The 15,020-nt window shown below is 40.9% G+C and overlaps 1 protein-coding gene and 2 pseudogenes across 1 annotated transcript; all 3 read right to left on the bottom strand.

Annotated features, from left to right (window-relative positions):
* LOC107658716 (scavenger receptor cysteine-rich type 1 protein M130 pseudogene) overlaps positions 1–3,578 on the bottom strand; it is an 11,211-nt pseudogene extending 7,633 nt beyond the window's left edge.
* Positions 3,579–3,719: 141 nt separating this feature from the next.
* On the bottom strand, positions 3,720–5,411 carry LOC107658715 (soluble scavenger receptor cysteine-rich domain-containing protein SSC5D-like). The gene is given in 4 exon segments (XM_016447373.1): positions 3,720–4,198; positions 4,505–4,810; positions 4,898–5,197; positions 5,390–5,411. Coding segments are annotated over 4 exon segments (1,107 nt in total).
* Positions 5,412–9,050: 3,639 nt separating this feature from the next.
* LOC107658714 (scavenger receptor cysteine-rich type 1 protein M130-like) overlaps positions 9,051–15,020 on the bottom strand; it is a 17,138-nt pseudogene continuing 11,168 nt past the window's right edge.

Genomic DNA, 15,020 nt, shown 5'->3' with positions numbered 1-15,020 from the left:
CTCCCTCGAAGGCGAATCTCAAGAATCGTCTGTGACGGGGGGCTATCTGGATGTGAAAGTAAGCGTCTTTCAGGTCCAGCGAAAAGAACCAGTGCCCTGGGCATATTTGCGGGAGGATCTGTTTCAATGTAATCATCCTGAACGGCCGTCTCATGAGGGCGCGATTCAGACACCTGAGATCGAGAATGTGCCTTAGGCCGCCATCCTTCTTGGGGACGAGAAAGTAATGGCTGTAGAAGCCTGACTCGCTCTCGGCTGGGGGAACCATTTCTACGGCTCCTTTTGCCAGCAAATTCATCAGCTCGGCGCGTAGGACGTGTGCATACTCGCTCTGAACCGAGGTGGAGACCACGCCGCTGAAACACGGGTGTCTTCGAGCGAATTGGAGTGTATAACCTCGTTTTATTATCCCCATGACCCAGCTTGACACTCCGGGGATGGCCTGCCAGGCCTCGGCCCGCATGGTAAGGGGCTGGATTGGTTCGAGCGGTGGGCCGCCTAGGGGGGACCCGACACTCGCAATGAGTGGAAGAGGAAATTTGCTCTCTTTTTGAAAATGTTTGTGTTTTATTTTTCCCGCTATAACAGCAGTTGGTTGTGTGGCAGGATTAGAACGGGCCCCATGTTCACAAAAGTATTTTTGGTCACAAACACACTGCCATAGGCACCCGGAACTGAACGGGGTGCTTGGAGGCATAACAAAGGCGTTTTGGGCGGTGGTCCGGCTAGAGCGAGACTCTTCCTGTCCCACAGATCAGGATGATGCCTGAGGCACAGGGTACAACACTATCTTGGGTCGGGGGCCCTGGCGTTTAGGAAACTGGTGGCGTCTGGCCAAGCGGGAGCGCTGGCGAGGCTCAGGCTAGGAGCCGTGGGAGCAATTGGTGGTGCGAGCTTCACGGGATGCTGAGTCGGCACATTTTTGGGGCGACTAGAAGCAGCCGTTGAGCTGGAGCGCTTTGGCAGGAAGTGTCGCATTGCTTGGGACGACTTCTGTGCAGCGGTAAAGCGTTCAGCGAAGCCTTCAACTGCAGGTCCAAACAGGCCAGTAGGGGAAACCGGAGAGTCGAGGAAGGGGACCTTATCCGCATCCTTGATCTCCGTGAGGTTTAGCCATAGATGGCGCTCCAGCACCACTAGGTTGGCCATGGATCTGCCAATCGCCTGTGCTGTCATCTTGGTGGCGCATAGAGCCAGGTCGGCCGCACTGCGCAGCTCCTTAAAAGCCGCGGTGTCTGAGCCAGACACGTCCATGCAACGGAGGAGCTTGGCCTGGAAGACTTGTAAGACCGCCATAGAATGAAGCGCCGAGGCCGCTTGTCCATCAGACAAGTAGGCTCGCCCGGCAAGAGCCGAAGTCGCCCTACACGGCTTGGGTGGGCAGCGCAGATGCGTGGCCACTGACTCATCCAGGGGAGGGAGTCTGTCGTAACCTTTTTCTTTGGCGCCGTCGACTGATGTGAGGGCGGACGAAGATTAGGCACGAAGGCGGGCCGAGTAGGGGGTACGCCAAGACCTGGTGATCTCGTTGTGGATCTCTGGAAAGAATGGTGAAGCTTGTTGTCGGGGGGCCTGACTGCGCCCCGGCAAGAGCCACTCATCCAGGTGGCTGCGGGTGGGCTCTTCCGGCGGAGACCACTCCAAACCCAGCTCCTCCACAGCTTTCAACAGGATGCGGAAAAGCTTGGCGTCCATGCCCGTGTTGGCTGTGCTGGGTTGTGCAGATGGCAAGGGTTGTGCAAATGGTCAACGTACGAGCCCGACAGCTCCTCTGCATCTGAAGCCTCCAACGACATGCTGTTGTCCATGGCTTCACACTCGCATCCTTGGGCAGTCTCTCTATGGGGGCTCAGCCGGCGTGGGCTCACTCGTCACCGAGCACCGAGTTCCTCGAGTCCCTCACAGGCTCCTGGGAGGAAGAAAGCAGAAGAGCGAGAGGGGCAGAGTCGCTCTCTGAAAAGAAAGCTTTCCGCAAGCGCAGAGAGGCGAGACTCACATCCTCGCAATGAGGACATTCCGTCTCAATGAGTGCTGCTTCAGCGTGGGCGGCGCCCAAGCATGAAACACACTCGCCGTGACCGTCAGCGGTGTGCAGGGGGGCCCTGCACGAGCAACAATAACGGTGCAGCATTTGAAACAATGCCGAAAATTTGCTCTGAAATTTGTTTTTATATCGCCGGATAGCAGCAGGGGACCGGGGACCGGAAACCGTCGCTGCTGCAGGCGCGAGGGTGGCGTGAAGTGGCGAGAATGGCCGAGCAGGAAGGGGTCTCTCGATCCGCTGCGAGGCTTGATCACGGCGAAGGCTTCGTAGTCTCGTAGAGGGAAGAACTAGTAGTCGTCACTGAAGGAAAATAATCTGAGGACCCTATGGCTATGAGCTCCGCTGCCGAGCTATTGGTTCGTTTTTTATTCACTGCACGAACCACTGGCCGTGCAGTTACACTGCGTTATTGAAAGGCTTCAGTTATCTGAGAAAAAGGAGTTTTCCCCAAGCATCTTAAACAGACGCAGTATGAGTGAAGTATCGATAGGAAACTAATTTTCAAGAAAATTATTTATAATTTATCAAAACAATGCAATATAAACAGATTGAATCATGTTCCCTTACAGTAATCAAATTGACCCCTGTACACTGTTGACCCCTATCCCAACCCTTAAACCAACCTATACACCAAACCTGAGACTAACTTTACCTGTATCACACCTCAATAGCAGCAAGTGTCGTGCATTAACAAAAGCTTTTAATCATTGTATAACATCTGTTAAAATAATTTGTAGATTTTCAAGATGTGCATGATCATATGAATTTTAAGTTTAATGACATTTGTAAGCATTTAAATTTACATGAAATGTAAATTATTAGGTCATGTTTAATACATTTATTAGTAAACATTAACAAGCACATTATTTCACGTTTCTAGATATGTGATTATATATTAACTAATGATCCGTTAAACATGACATAATGTTTGTTAATGATTTATTAATGAAAGTTATTATAAAGTGTTACAAAAAAAAATTTAAATTAATTTTTAATGTAATTTTATTACAGAATGCACAAGCCTCATATACTCATTATGGTTTCTTATTTTGGATCTTCAGGGGGGGGAAAAAGCACACAAAAGTGCTCCACAGAAGAAAGTAATTTTGGTTTGGTCTGGCATGAGGGTGAGTAAATAATGTGTTCTAATTTTTGTTCAACTACCCCTTTCAGGCAGGTGCATCATGAGTAATATAAAACAGAGTGGGCTTTGGAGCAGATTACCCGAACAGATGACTCCTGCATCTTTAGTATGATCACAGAGATATGAACCCCATTGTACCGATCCACAATTCTTCAGTGTAGACTCTGATCCAGTACATAACTTGCGATTTGGCCAGATTGCTCCTGATCCTGATCCAAAATGAGCATCAACCACAACATCTACAGGTTCTCCACAGTCCAGCTCTCTACACACCACTGCAGCATCAGCCATATCAAAGTCAACACCACACACTGTTCCCCACTGACCTCTATGAAGAACCTCCACTCGACCAGCACAGCGACTGTTGCCACCAACCAACCTCACTCTCATATTGTCTATATAATAAATAGAGAGAGATAAGAAAAAAGATACAGACAGAAGGAAAGAAAAAAGTAACACACTAATATAAAAACTATTAAAGTAATATTTATTCTAAATTCAAGGACATTCAATTCAACTAATTTCAGTTTATTAAAAGAAAACACTCAAACCTGCACACACTAGTCCAACACTGTATTCATGTGAACAGCTATGTTTGTGTGAGGAGTTAGTTGGACAGAGGTGAATCTGAGACTCATTTCCTCTGCACCGAATCTCTTGTGTCCACATCTGAGTGACTCCTTTGCCAAAAGCAGCTGCTCCCAGCACCTGTACAGGAGCCCCACAGTCCAGCTCTCTACACACAACCTCTGCATCCTGCTGGTCTGTATAACAGAATTCAAAGTATGATTCATTTCCTCTGCACTGAATCTCGTGTTTCCACATCGGAGTGCATCCTTTGCCAAAAGTAGCTGCTCCCAGCACCTGTACAGGAGCCCCACAGTCCAGCTCTCTACACACAACCTCTGCATCCTGCTGGTCAAAGGCAGCGTCACACACTGACATCCACGTCTGATCATGAAGTATCTCTAACCTCCCAAAGCAGCGAGAACCTCCAACCAGTCTGACTTCTAAATAAGTAAACACATATCAACAAAATCATGCCTTATTTTAAAGGAACATAAGAGGACATGTCTCCACCTCCAAGACCCCTGCATGAATAGAGCACCTGAGGTTAATTTGGGGTCTTGCAGAATTGCTATGATTACTGCGCTTGTGTATGCCAATGAGTTCCACAGGGCCATTGGGTTTTCCATAGGTTTCATTCAGGTTTTTTATGTCAATTATTTTACCAGACAAGAAGGTGAAAATAGTCATGGAATGAGTGCTTTTGGCACATCTGTTTTCTATAATAATATACAACACTTTTAACTTACCTGAACATATGACTTGAGCACTCTTATCAAGACATGTGTCAGGCAATTGTATGGATCCACATTTCTTAAGTGTAGACTCTGTTCCAGTACAAATTGCAATTTTCATTAAGACTGGTCTTCATCCTGGTCCGAAGTAAGCATCCAGAGCATCTACAGGTTCTCCACAGTCCAGCTCTCTACACACCACTGCAGCATCAGCCAAATCCCAGAAATCACCACACACTGTTCCCCACTGACCTCTATGAAGAACCTCCACTCTACCAGCACAAGGACTGCTACCATCAACCAACCTCACATTCTTTCTATCTAAGTCACAGAAGAATACAAAGAGAGACTATGAGTAACATGTAGAATATTAAAAAGATATTACTCTCATTTTACTTTATTCCTTACCAGCACAGAACAGCCCCTGGAAATTATCATCTGAACAATGGTTTTTATAAAGGGATGTTGGACAGAGGTGAATCGGAGATTCATTTCCTCGGCACTGAATCTCTTGTGTCCACATCTGAGTGTCTCCTTTGTCAAAAGCAGCTGCTCCCAGCACCTGTACAGGAGCCCCACAGTCCAGCTCTCTACACACAACCTCTGCATCCTGCTGGTCAAAGGCAGCGTCACACACTGACATCCACATCTGATCATGAAGTATCTCTAACCTCCCTGAGCAGCGAGAACCACCAACCAACCTGACTTCTAAATAAAACAATTCAAATGTGCAAAGTAAACAACAACAAACAAACCAATCTTAATTTACAGGTACTCAAGATAGTGATAACTGATAAATGTAAAAACATTTAAAAATAAAATAGAAAATTATAAACCAGTATGTAAGCGCAAAAGTTTTTTTGACGCAGGGGTCGGGAACCTATGGCTCGCGAGCCACACCTGGCTCTTTGACAAAAACCATGTGGCTCGCCAGATCTCTCACCCTTTACCAACAAATGATCTATTCCAAAAAGTATACATCACTAGAGATCAGCAATTCATTGGTTGTAGAGACTACATAAGCTGATAAAAGGTTTAAAATAATAATACATTTTTTGTATTGAAAAGTGCGTGTTCAGTGCTGTTCGCCAGAGTAACGACAGCAAACTGATAACGTAGAGCTAATAACTCCGATTCATGCTGCTACGTAGCTTGTTTGTGGTAATAGCGAAAAGAAAGATTTTTTTGAACAGCAAAAAAAGTGTAAAAGTAGGCCTATGAAAAAAAGTGATAGGACTGAAACACATAGGCCTACTTTGTTTTATAGAAGATGTTGTTCTCCTGTGCCAAGAGTCAGTATGAAACATTTCGCCGGTTACTTTCGCTTTTTCCACGCAGCTTTCAGCGGGTTGGTCTGTTAGCGTTATTAATAAAGGAACGTGAATGAATGAGACAGTAAAGAGCGGGACATTCTTGAAGGCAGACAGTATTAAAAACTCAAAGCCGCGAAACGGAACTTAATCCGCTCCTGACTGCATGTTTTCTGCGCGCGAGGTCCGAGTGGAACACGGAGAAGCATAGACTGGCGCGCCTAATACGCCTAAAACGGTCAAAACACGGAGCGTCAAAATGCCTGCACTGGTGTCTATTCACATAAATACGGTCGACATGCACCGTGCATTATTCTTAAAATCACTGATAACTAATGGCATATGTCCTAAAAATGTCTATTAGTGTAAATGTCAATTAGTGCCTGTTAGCATGACATTAATATGTAATAAACTCAACTCTGTCAAATTAATAATATTGTAAAATGCCTTTTTTTAAATTAGGTGTTTAAATGTTTAGCTTAAAATTTTCAGTAAAAATAATCCTGTGACTAATGAGAAATGTCACCATATATAGGCTACTGTATCAACAGAACACCAGTGCTGAAAATGACTCCTCCCTTACACAAACACACCAAGCGTCGCCCGCTTTCTGTTACCATTCCTCAAACTGACCGAAATAAATACAGACGTTTCACTCAACACAAGCTCCAGGCATAAACACAGACACACTCTCACATACACACACACACACACACACACACACACACACACACACACACCAGGGGCATAAAATAGTCACACATCATACAGGAGAATTGAAAGGTTTCAAAGAGAGGAAGCACTCCAGGATATTTACATCATCAACCCCTGCTGAGATACAGAAACTGATAACTGCTCACTTCAAACGTATCATATGATTTTCTTCTTACAAGAAATAAAGAAAAATTCTTTAAAAATTGTTACACCAAGCAAATAACATCAATATAATTTAGACAGCATGACTGGTAAACAAGTATCTCATTCCATTTTCTCAATTTATAGAATTCAATCATTATGCTCAACCATTTAAAACCTGTTAACCAAATAATTATATATATTTAAAAATATGTGCAATGCTTATCTTTATAAATAATTACAAAATATAATTTCCAAACTCCAAAATTTAGGATAAATTTGCAACCCTGTTACCCATTAGTAGTAGTAGTATATAAATTGGTTAATTCAATTTTAAAGATTATAGTTATAACAATGGCAAACATCAAACAAATAAATGTCTAATTGTAAATAAAACACTTTCATTCACTATAACAGCTTGTGCGTTGAATGTAGCAATGCACTACTCAACCACAAGATGGAAGCAAGACGCTATTTACAGGCCCTGTCCCAAATGAAACACTTCATGTGCACTTGCAGTCTTACGGACTTACAATGGCCGCCGCGTGCGCGTGTCCATTAAGTCCACGAGACCGTATAGGTAGAAGTCTGACATGGAGCTCGCCCCAGTCAGTGCGGGCTCGGCAGAAGTGCGTGTCGGGGGCACTCATTAGCACCTTTCCGATTGCTAAAATGATGAAAAGGACACCCTGCGGTCTCGTGGACTTAATGGAAATGCGCATGTGACGGACATTGTTATTCCGTAAGACTGCAAGTGCACATGAAGTGTTCCATTTGGGACAGGGCCTTGGTCTTCCAATAGATGGAAGCAGTGGCGTCGCTAGGAATTCTGGGCCCTGTGCACTGATTTGCTATGGGGCCCCTCATGTTCAGTTGGGGGGGGTGCGCAGTCCTATGCACTCTGTCACCCTTTTCCCCCCACTAGTGACGCCCCTGGATGGAGGCAAAAAACTTTTTGCTTATAAGGGTCTTGTCCTTGTGTTACGACAGAAGAGAACAGAACGGAACAGAAATTGTTTGGTTCTTTCTCATAACAAAAATTCTGAATGTTTTTCTGGTCGAATATACATTTTTATTGTAGTAAAATGTTTCGGTAAAAAGCCTAAAATTAAACAAAGCAACAGTGCTTCATTAACAACCAGGTGATAAACCAATGATTTATCAACAATAAATTAAGAGGAGATATTTTACATATCAGCATAAGGAAAATCTATTTAAATTTTTTTATTTATTTTTTTATTTTAAATGGGTCATAGGATGCTACATGCACTTTTACAAGTTGTTTGAACTGAAATGTGTGTTGGCAGTGTGTGTACACAACCACCCTATAATGATAAAAATCCATCCAGTGTTTTTTTTTTAAATCTTGTTAAACGTTTTCCCCTTTCTCAAATCGAGCCGATCTCAGATGCCTGTCTGTGTGACGCCCCCCCGATAGTTTGATTGACAGTAGCATTTCAGCACAGACTGGACTGGTGTCTTACCTTAGACCCGCCCTGAGTGAGCTGTCATCAGTCTATAGAGTTAGATCTCTGCCACAATTCTGCACGGGAAAGATCATATTTTGAGTGCGCAAAAGTGCGTTTTGCACATGCGTGAACTGAGTTTTGTGGAGAAAATGTTTGTCTCGCATCATTAGAGAGCACTGAGGGCTGGCATCAGGTGAGCAAGCTAGTGAAACATTGCACTCACAAAAGAGAAGGTCTGCACAAATTCAAAAACTTATTTTAAATGCAAAATTGATTTTAGTGCGCTCAAAATACTTTTTTCTTTGGAAAACGAACATTTTCTCCACAAAACTCAGATTGTGCTCATGCAAAATGCACTTTTATGAAAATATGATCTTTCGCGCGCTGAATTGTGGCAGAGATGTAATCCCATATCAGTCCGCCATTGTTTCACCGCTGGAGCAGATGTAGACAAGAATTACTCCTAAGCGATTGAGGTGTTCTGTTGTTGAATGTAATAATGAACAGCAGTCGTCATTTACTCCTGACATCTGAGCCGGGAAGAGAGGGGCGGGGGCAGCAGAGCTCATTAACATTTAAAGGAAAATGCTACAAAAACGGCTTGATCTGAAAAGAGCTGTTTTTGACAGGGTAAAAAAGGTGTTTTTTACACTATCATTGAGAGATTTAAAACAAACTATGTTACAGATTTTTCATTAAGACCCTAAAGAATCATATCAACTTGTGGAAAATGGGCATCCTATGACCCCTTTAAATTACATTGAAAGTCTTTAAAGAAAAAAATAATATAATATAAAATAATATAACCCATCTCTTCTGTGTTTGTGCACTTTAATGATCTTTACTCTTTTAGGGGTCTTTACTGTCCAAAGCAGAACTTCACAGAGGCTCCGCATCAGATTCTTCACTCTCATCCTCCAGACTAGTTCAAGTTTTAACCAGTTCCATCAACATCTGTCTGACCGAGTTATGAGGTTTGAGCTGCAGCGCATGGAAGTAGCTGCTCTCAGCTTTCTTCATTGTGCCATTAAGATGGAGGATCGCCCCGAGATTCATCAGAGCTACTGGATGCTGGGAAATCGAGAAAAAGACACAAAAATAAATAATCAGGATAAGGATGGCTAAAGAATTTTAGGTAGGTTGGTTAGTTAATTAATTAATTAAATTATTTTTAATTATTTAAAATTGATTTTATGATTTGATGTAGATTTAAAAGCACTTTTGTTCGATTTTTAGGACCAGATTAATTCCACCACAATATAACAGTACTGTTAACGATTTAATTATGAATGTACTTTTGCTGTCAAAGTAAATTTACTTAAAAACACACAAAGAATTCAAGATTATGTCCGTATATTCTCATCACGGTCCACCTTCACTGTGCCCAAAATGAAGGATACTGCCACAGACCTGAGTCAATGTGTAAACATTTCACTTTATCTAGCCAGTTAGAGTATGAGCTGATTCAACACCAGAACTTCCCCAGTTCTGCTACTGATTGGCTGTCTGAAAGCTTAGGCAGCTGATTTTTGTTCCCTGGCTGCCCTATCTGGCAATGACTTAGCAGGCGTTTACACATAGTACCTCACAAAATTGATTTCAGACAGACATTTGAGGCAGTATAACAGTTTAATGATGTACAAGACAATAGAGAGAGCTTTGGTGATAACTAAGCGAATATTTAATTACTACAATACTAATTTCTTGCTCGACATTACAGCAAATGTGGAAAAGTAAAAAAAAAAAAAAACCTACATTTCCACACAAACTGATCACCAAAGTTTGGAAGATGTTTTTTTTTTAGCTCAACCGGCACAAAATTTAACATACAGGATAGTGGGATTACCAATGACAGCAAAGGATATTGAATTTAAGTTCATTTAAAGTGGATGAAAACAAAACTGTGAGAGGCAGACTTACAGTCTTTACAATGGCATGTACTGTATATAAATGCCCTAGATAATGTAATTTTCACAACTCACAACTTTCAAAACTGTTTTATGGAGCTTTTTTCTACTAAAAGTTTTTTGCCTAAAGACTTTCATCAGACAAGCAACCGGTATGTTGTTAAACAACAGTACAATCATTTGAGTACTTCTATCCTTCACAGTCGTTTTCATTTCAGGCAAAAATTGGTGCTACCCTCACAAGGGTCTATGCCTCCAAAAGATCAGATAAAAATGTCTTAGCAGGACGAGATGTGTCCACAATCATTGGATGTGTTTTGTTCTGAAGGCAGCATTTTTCAGCTTTCAGACCATAAACTTTAAAAAAGGACATGTCTATTTTCTTCCACTGTAGAAAAATTAAGCCAAACTATCCCAGAAATGGCTGCTGTCATCCTGCGCTGATGACGTCATATGAAGCCTGAGTCTGCGCAGTAGTGATTGTAAGGTGGAGCAGTAGTATAAAAGTCCCGCCTAATCTCCCAAAGACTCAATCACAAGCACACAATCATGTCGCCACACCCTGTTTTTATAGCATCAATAACTAAAACCAAACTTATTATACATCCGTTTGATAAAAACTATGTAAAACGACTCTCTTTAGTAAAAAAAAATTATTTGAAGTGTAATTTGATATTTTTGTTTGGCTCATGGGGCGAGGGTTCTGCAATACTGCAGTCAGCCACCAATCAAAATGTTTTGGCATCACTTTTGACGATCCACAATGGCACACTTGGTCCACAATGGCACACTTCATGTGCACTTGCAGTCTTGCAGACTTACAGTGGTTGCCGTGTGTTCGTTAAATCCACAAGAATTTAGGGTGTCCCATTTGTCATTTCAACTTTTAGAAGGGTGCTTGTGAGCGCCCCATTTGTGGCCGCTATGTGCCTCGATGCGCACTTCTGCCGAGCCCGCACTGAGGCCTGCTCTGCAGCAGACTTACCCAACAGTCAAAACGGCATTACGTCACAAAAGTGTGGATTCAGAGGAAGACCGTGAGGGTTTAGGGTGTGATTTGGGACAGGGCCGTTATCACAGTAAATGTATCAATACTTGTACAACACCACTCAAAACTTACACAAGCATCCTGTTGGTTATAATGTTTCATTCTTAAACAACCATAAATGAACAAAGCTTAGGAAAAATAATGCTAACGTAAATAAGCACACAATTTCTTTATTTGGTTTAATTAGATAAGACAGAACAGGGTATTGGCTCCAACTTCAAGTAAGGGATAGAGCACAGAATTAATGTTTACTAGAAAAAAAATTAAAGTAGCATGACTTTATTCATTTATCATGCATGTTTTTTATGACAGTTAAAATGTGAATGTTGAAGAAAAAAGAAAAGTAGAAGCAAAGAAATGGTACTATGGCAATTTTAAACTTGTGTAAAGCAATTGATTTTTATGAAATGCAAGCTAGTGAACTCATCAGTAAAAACTAATTTAAAACCCAAAGCTGTAAAATAATTTAAACCCAGCTCTAGAAGCTGTAAAATTGTGATTTCATGAAAAAACGAAGCAATGGGTGTGGCCTCTAAGTCATGCATCCCCACCCTCATTTTTTGACTCCTCCCCCACATAATCATAGTCTGTTATTAAAAAACAAAAGTAAATATATAATCGTAAATGTTGTATTTAATATTTAAAATTATTTATTAAAGGAAAAAAGGAAACAAAGACTTACTCAACAGGTTTCTCTCATCTTCATTGCTGTTCTTCACATCATCTTACTCCTCCTAAACTCTCCCTCTGATACACGTGAAATAAAACCTCACATTGTAATGTATAACACAGCTTGTGTCATTGATCTCTTTCTTCTCATGACTGTCTGAGACTATTAAACTTGATAAAATCATCATGATTAATTTATATTGAATACATCATAAAAACAAAATGTGATTTTCTGTGACTCACCCCTTACACCTTGAGAGTCCTGTCCATTAATGATGACTACATCATAATTCTCTGTTATGTCCAATACATGCACATGGGCGTAGAGACAGAACAAATGTTGCATTTTTTTTTTGGTACTGAGCATCACATTAAAGGTACTCAGTTAGAAAATGCACTTTAAAAAAACAATAAGTAAAAATTCTTTATGACAGTTAAAATGTGAATGTTGAAGAAAAAAGAAAAGTAGAAGCAAAGAAATGGTACTATGGCAATTTTAAACTTGTGTAAAGCAATTGATTTTTATGAAATGCAAGCTAGTGAACTCATCAGTAAAAACTAATTTAAAACCCAAAGCTGTAAAATAATTTAAACCCAGCTCTAGAAGCTGTAAAATTGTGATTTCATGAAAAAACGAAGCAATGGGTGTGGCCTCTAAGTCATGCATCCCCACCCTCATTTTTTGACTCCTCCCCCACATAATCATAGTCTGTTATTAAAAAACAAAAGTAAATATATAATCGTAAATGTTGTATTTAATATTTAAAATTATTTATTAAAGGAAAAAAGGAAACAAAGACTTACTCAACAGGTTTCTCTCATCTTCATTGCTGTTCTTCACATCATCTTACTCCTCCTAAACTCTCCCTCTGATACACGTGAAATAAAACCTCACATTGTAATGTATAACACAGCTTGTGTCATTGATCTCTTTCTTCTCATGACTGTCTGAGACTATTAAACTTGATAAAATCATCATGATTAATTTATATTGAATACATCATAAAAACAAAATGTGATTTTCTGTGACTCACCCCTTACACCTTGAGAGTCCTGTCCATTAATGATGACTACATCATAATTCTCTGTTATGTCCAATACATGCACATGGGCGTAGAGACAGAACAAATGTTGCATTTTTTTTTTGGTACTGAGCATCACATTAAAGGTACTCAGTTAGAAAATGCACTTTAAAAAAACAATAAGTAAAAATTCCTTTAAAGGGATAGTTCACCCAAAAATGAAAATGTGATGTTTATCTGCTTACCCCCAGGGCATCCAAGATGTAGGTGACTTTGTTTCTTCAGTAGAACACATATGATGATTTTTAACTCCAACCGTTGCAGTCTATCAGTCGTATAATGCATGGCAATGGTAACTAAATCTATGGGAGTAAAAAAATCATGCACAGACGAATCCAAATTAAACACTGCGGCTCGTGACGACACATTGATGTCCTAAGACACGAAACGATCGGTTTGTGCCAGAAACCGAACAGTATTTATATAATTTTTTACTTCTAATACACCACTATGTCCAACTGTCTTTGGGCGCGTGCACGGCATCCGGTGCGTGAGGTGATCTCTCGCGCGTATACGTCACTCATTGTTTACATAGTGCACAAACATTGCAGGTACGACGGCTAATCAAAATGGCACTTACTTGCGCTGGGGTAAGCAGATAAAAATCAAATTTTCATTTTTGGGTGAACTATCCCTTTAATACCAGAGTTTTGTCGGCTTGTGATGATATCATCACTGCTACAAGGTGCGTCTTCTACAAATTTAACATGAGACAGATACCACCATACAGTATATGTTCTTAATATACTCATATATATCATTTGTAATGTATAGATTATAGAATAACATACATAATTACAATTATGTACTAATTACTATAGTACAGAACTGCACCTGTCTCATGATCTGGATTCAGTCCACCAGCTATGACATCATAGTATTCTAGTGGTGTTTCATTCACCCTCTCTTCAACATCAAAACAAAATAGTTTTAGAAATAAAATGTTATTGCTGATGCCATGAGGCCATTACCATTTTAATCATGTAGTGAATGATATGACCAGTTTATAAGACAAGAATATACTGTAATCGAAAGGTTTCAGAGACAAACAAACGTGCACGCATGTGCACACACACACGTATAAACATGCACCTGCAGCTCTGTGGTTTTCTGTCAGATATTCTGTGGTTTAAAGCAGGAGGTTTAACAGGACTAGTAATAGATGAACATCAACTGTCTGACAGACTCTTATTAATGCTATTAAATGAGATTCGTGGCTCATGTCTCACCCCTCTGATTGAAGTGATTGTGTCTGTGCTGAATCTCCTCATAAACGGCCTCAGTCGTCGTCCTGTGTCTCCTCTTAGAGAGAGCTGTGAGCGTAGACAGACAAACCTGCTGTCAGTTCACAACACATGACTGATCACACACTGAATAAGACACAATATGACAGTCTCTGGATCTCTCCTACCTCTCCTCATCACTCTGTTCTGCTGAATCAGTATAAGCAGTGGCACTAAGAGCAGTAAGAGCACAACTCCCAGTACAATCACAAGCACTGGGGGGACGGAGAGAGACGCTGCTGGAGGAGTTTGTGGAGGAGAGACTGATGTTGAGCGCACTGGAGGAGAAACTGGAGAAGGGGGGGGGACTCAATACTTTTCCTTTTCAGGTGATTTTTGTGATTTCATCTTCATTGCAGTCATTCTGTCCCCAGGGGGAAGATGGACTGCCACAGATTTTAATCATGTGGTCGACATGTAACTTTATCCAGCCAGTTACGAGCTGATTTCACTCTTGGTGTAGAAGCAGACAAAACACCAGATCTTCCACAGTTCAGCTCTTGACAGATCAGACTCACTGTGTCTCTGTCCATCTGGTTTCAACACAAATGCTCTGTGATCTGTCTGATCTAATTGAACAATCAATAGATCTCAACTTCAGTAACATGATTTATATTAAAACATTTAGGTTTTCATTTGGTCAAAACAAATATGGCAGATATGTTCAGATGACATATTTTTGGACATATACCTATAAGTAAGCATTGAAAAAGCCGTAATTAATAGATAAATAATCAATCAATCAACTTGCAATTTTATGTTTCAAGCAGGGATGCTGATAGAGAGGCAAAAGTTTCGTACTGCAGTTTAATAAAGAGATACATTTTCAGGAACATTGTCATCATACATTATTGATGTCTAAATAAAATGTTGAATCTTTGCATTAACTCTAAACCTCAGAAAAGAGA

The sequence above is a fragment of the Sinocyclocheilus anshuiensis genome, unplaced genomic scaffold, assembly GCF_001515605.1.
Source record: "Sinocyclocheilus anshuiensis isolate Anshui unplaced genomic scaffold, SAMN03320099.WGS_v1.1 scaffold283, whole genome shotgun sequence".
Lineage (NCBI taxonomy): Eukaryota > Metazoa > Chordata > Actinopteri > Cypriniformes > Cyprinidae > Sinocyclocheilus > Sinocyclocheilus anshuiensis.
This window is presented reverse-complemented; position numbering and strand designations above follow the sequence as displayed.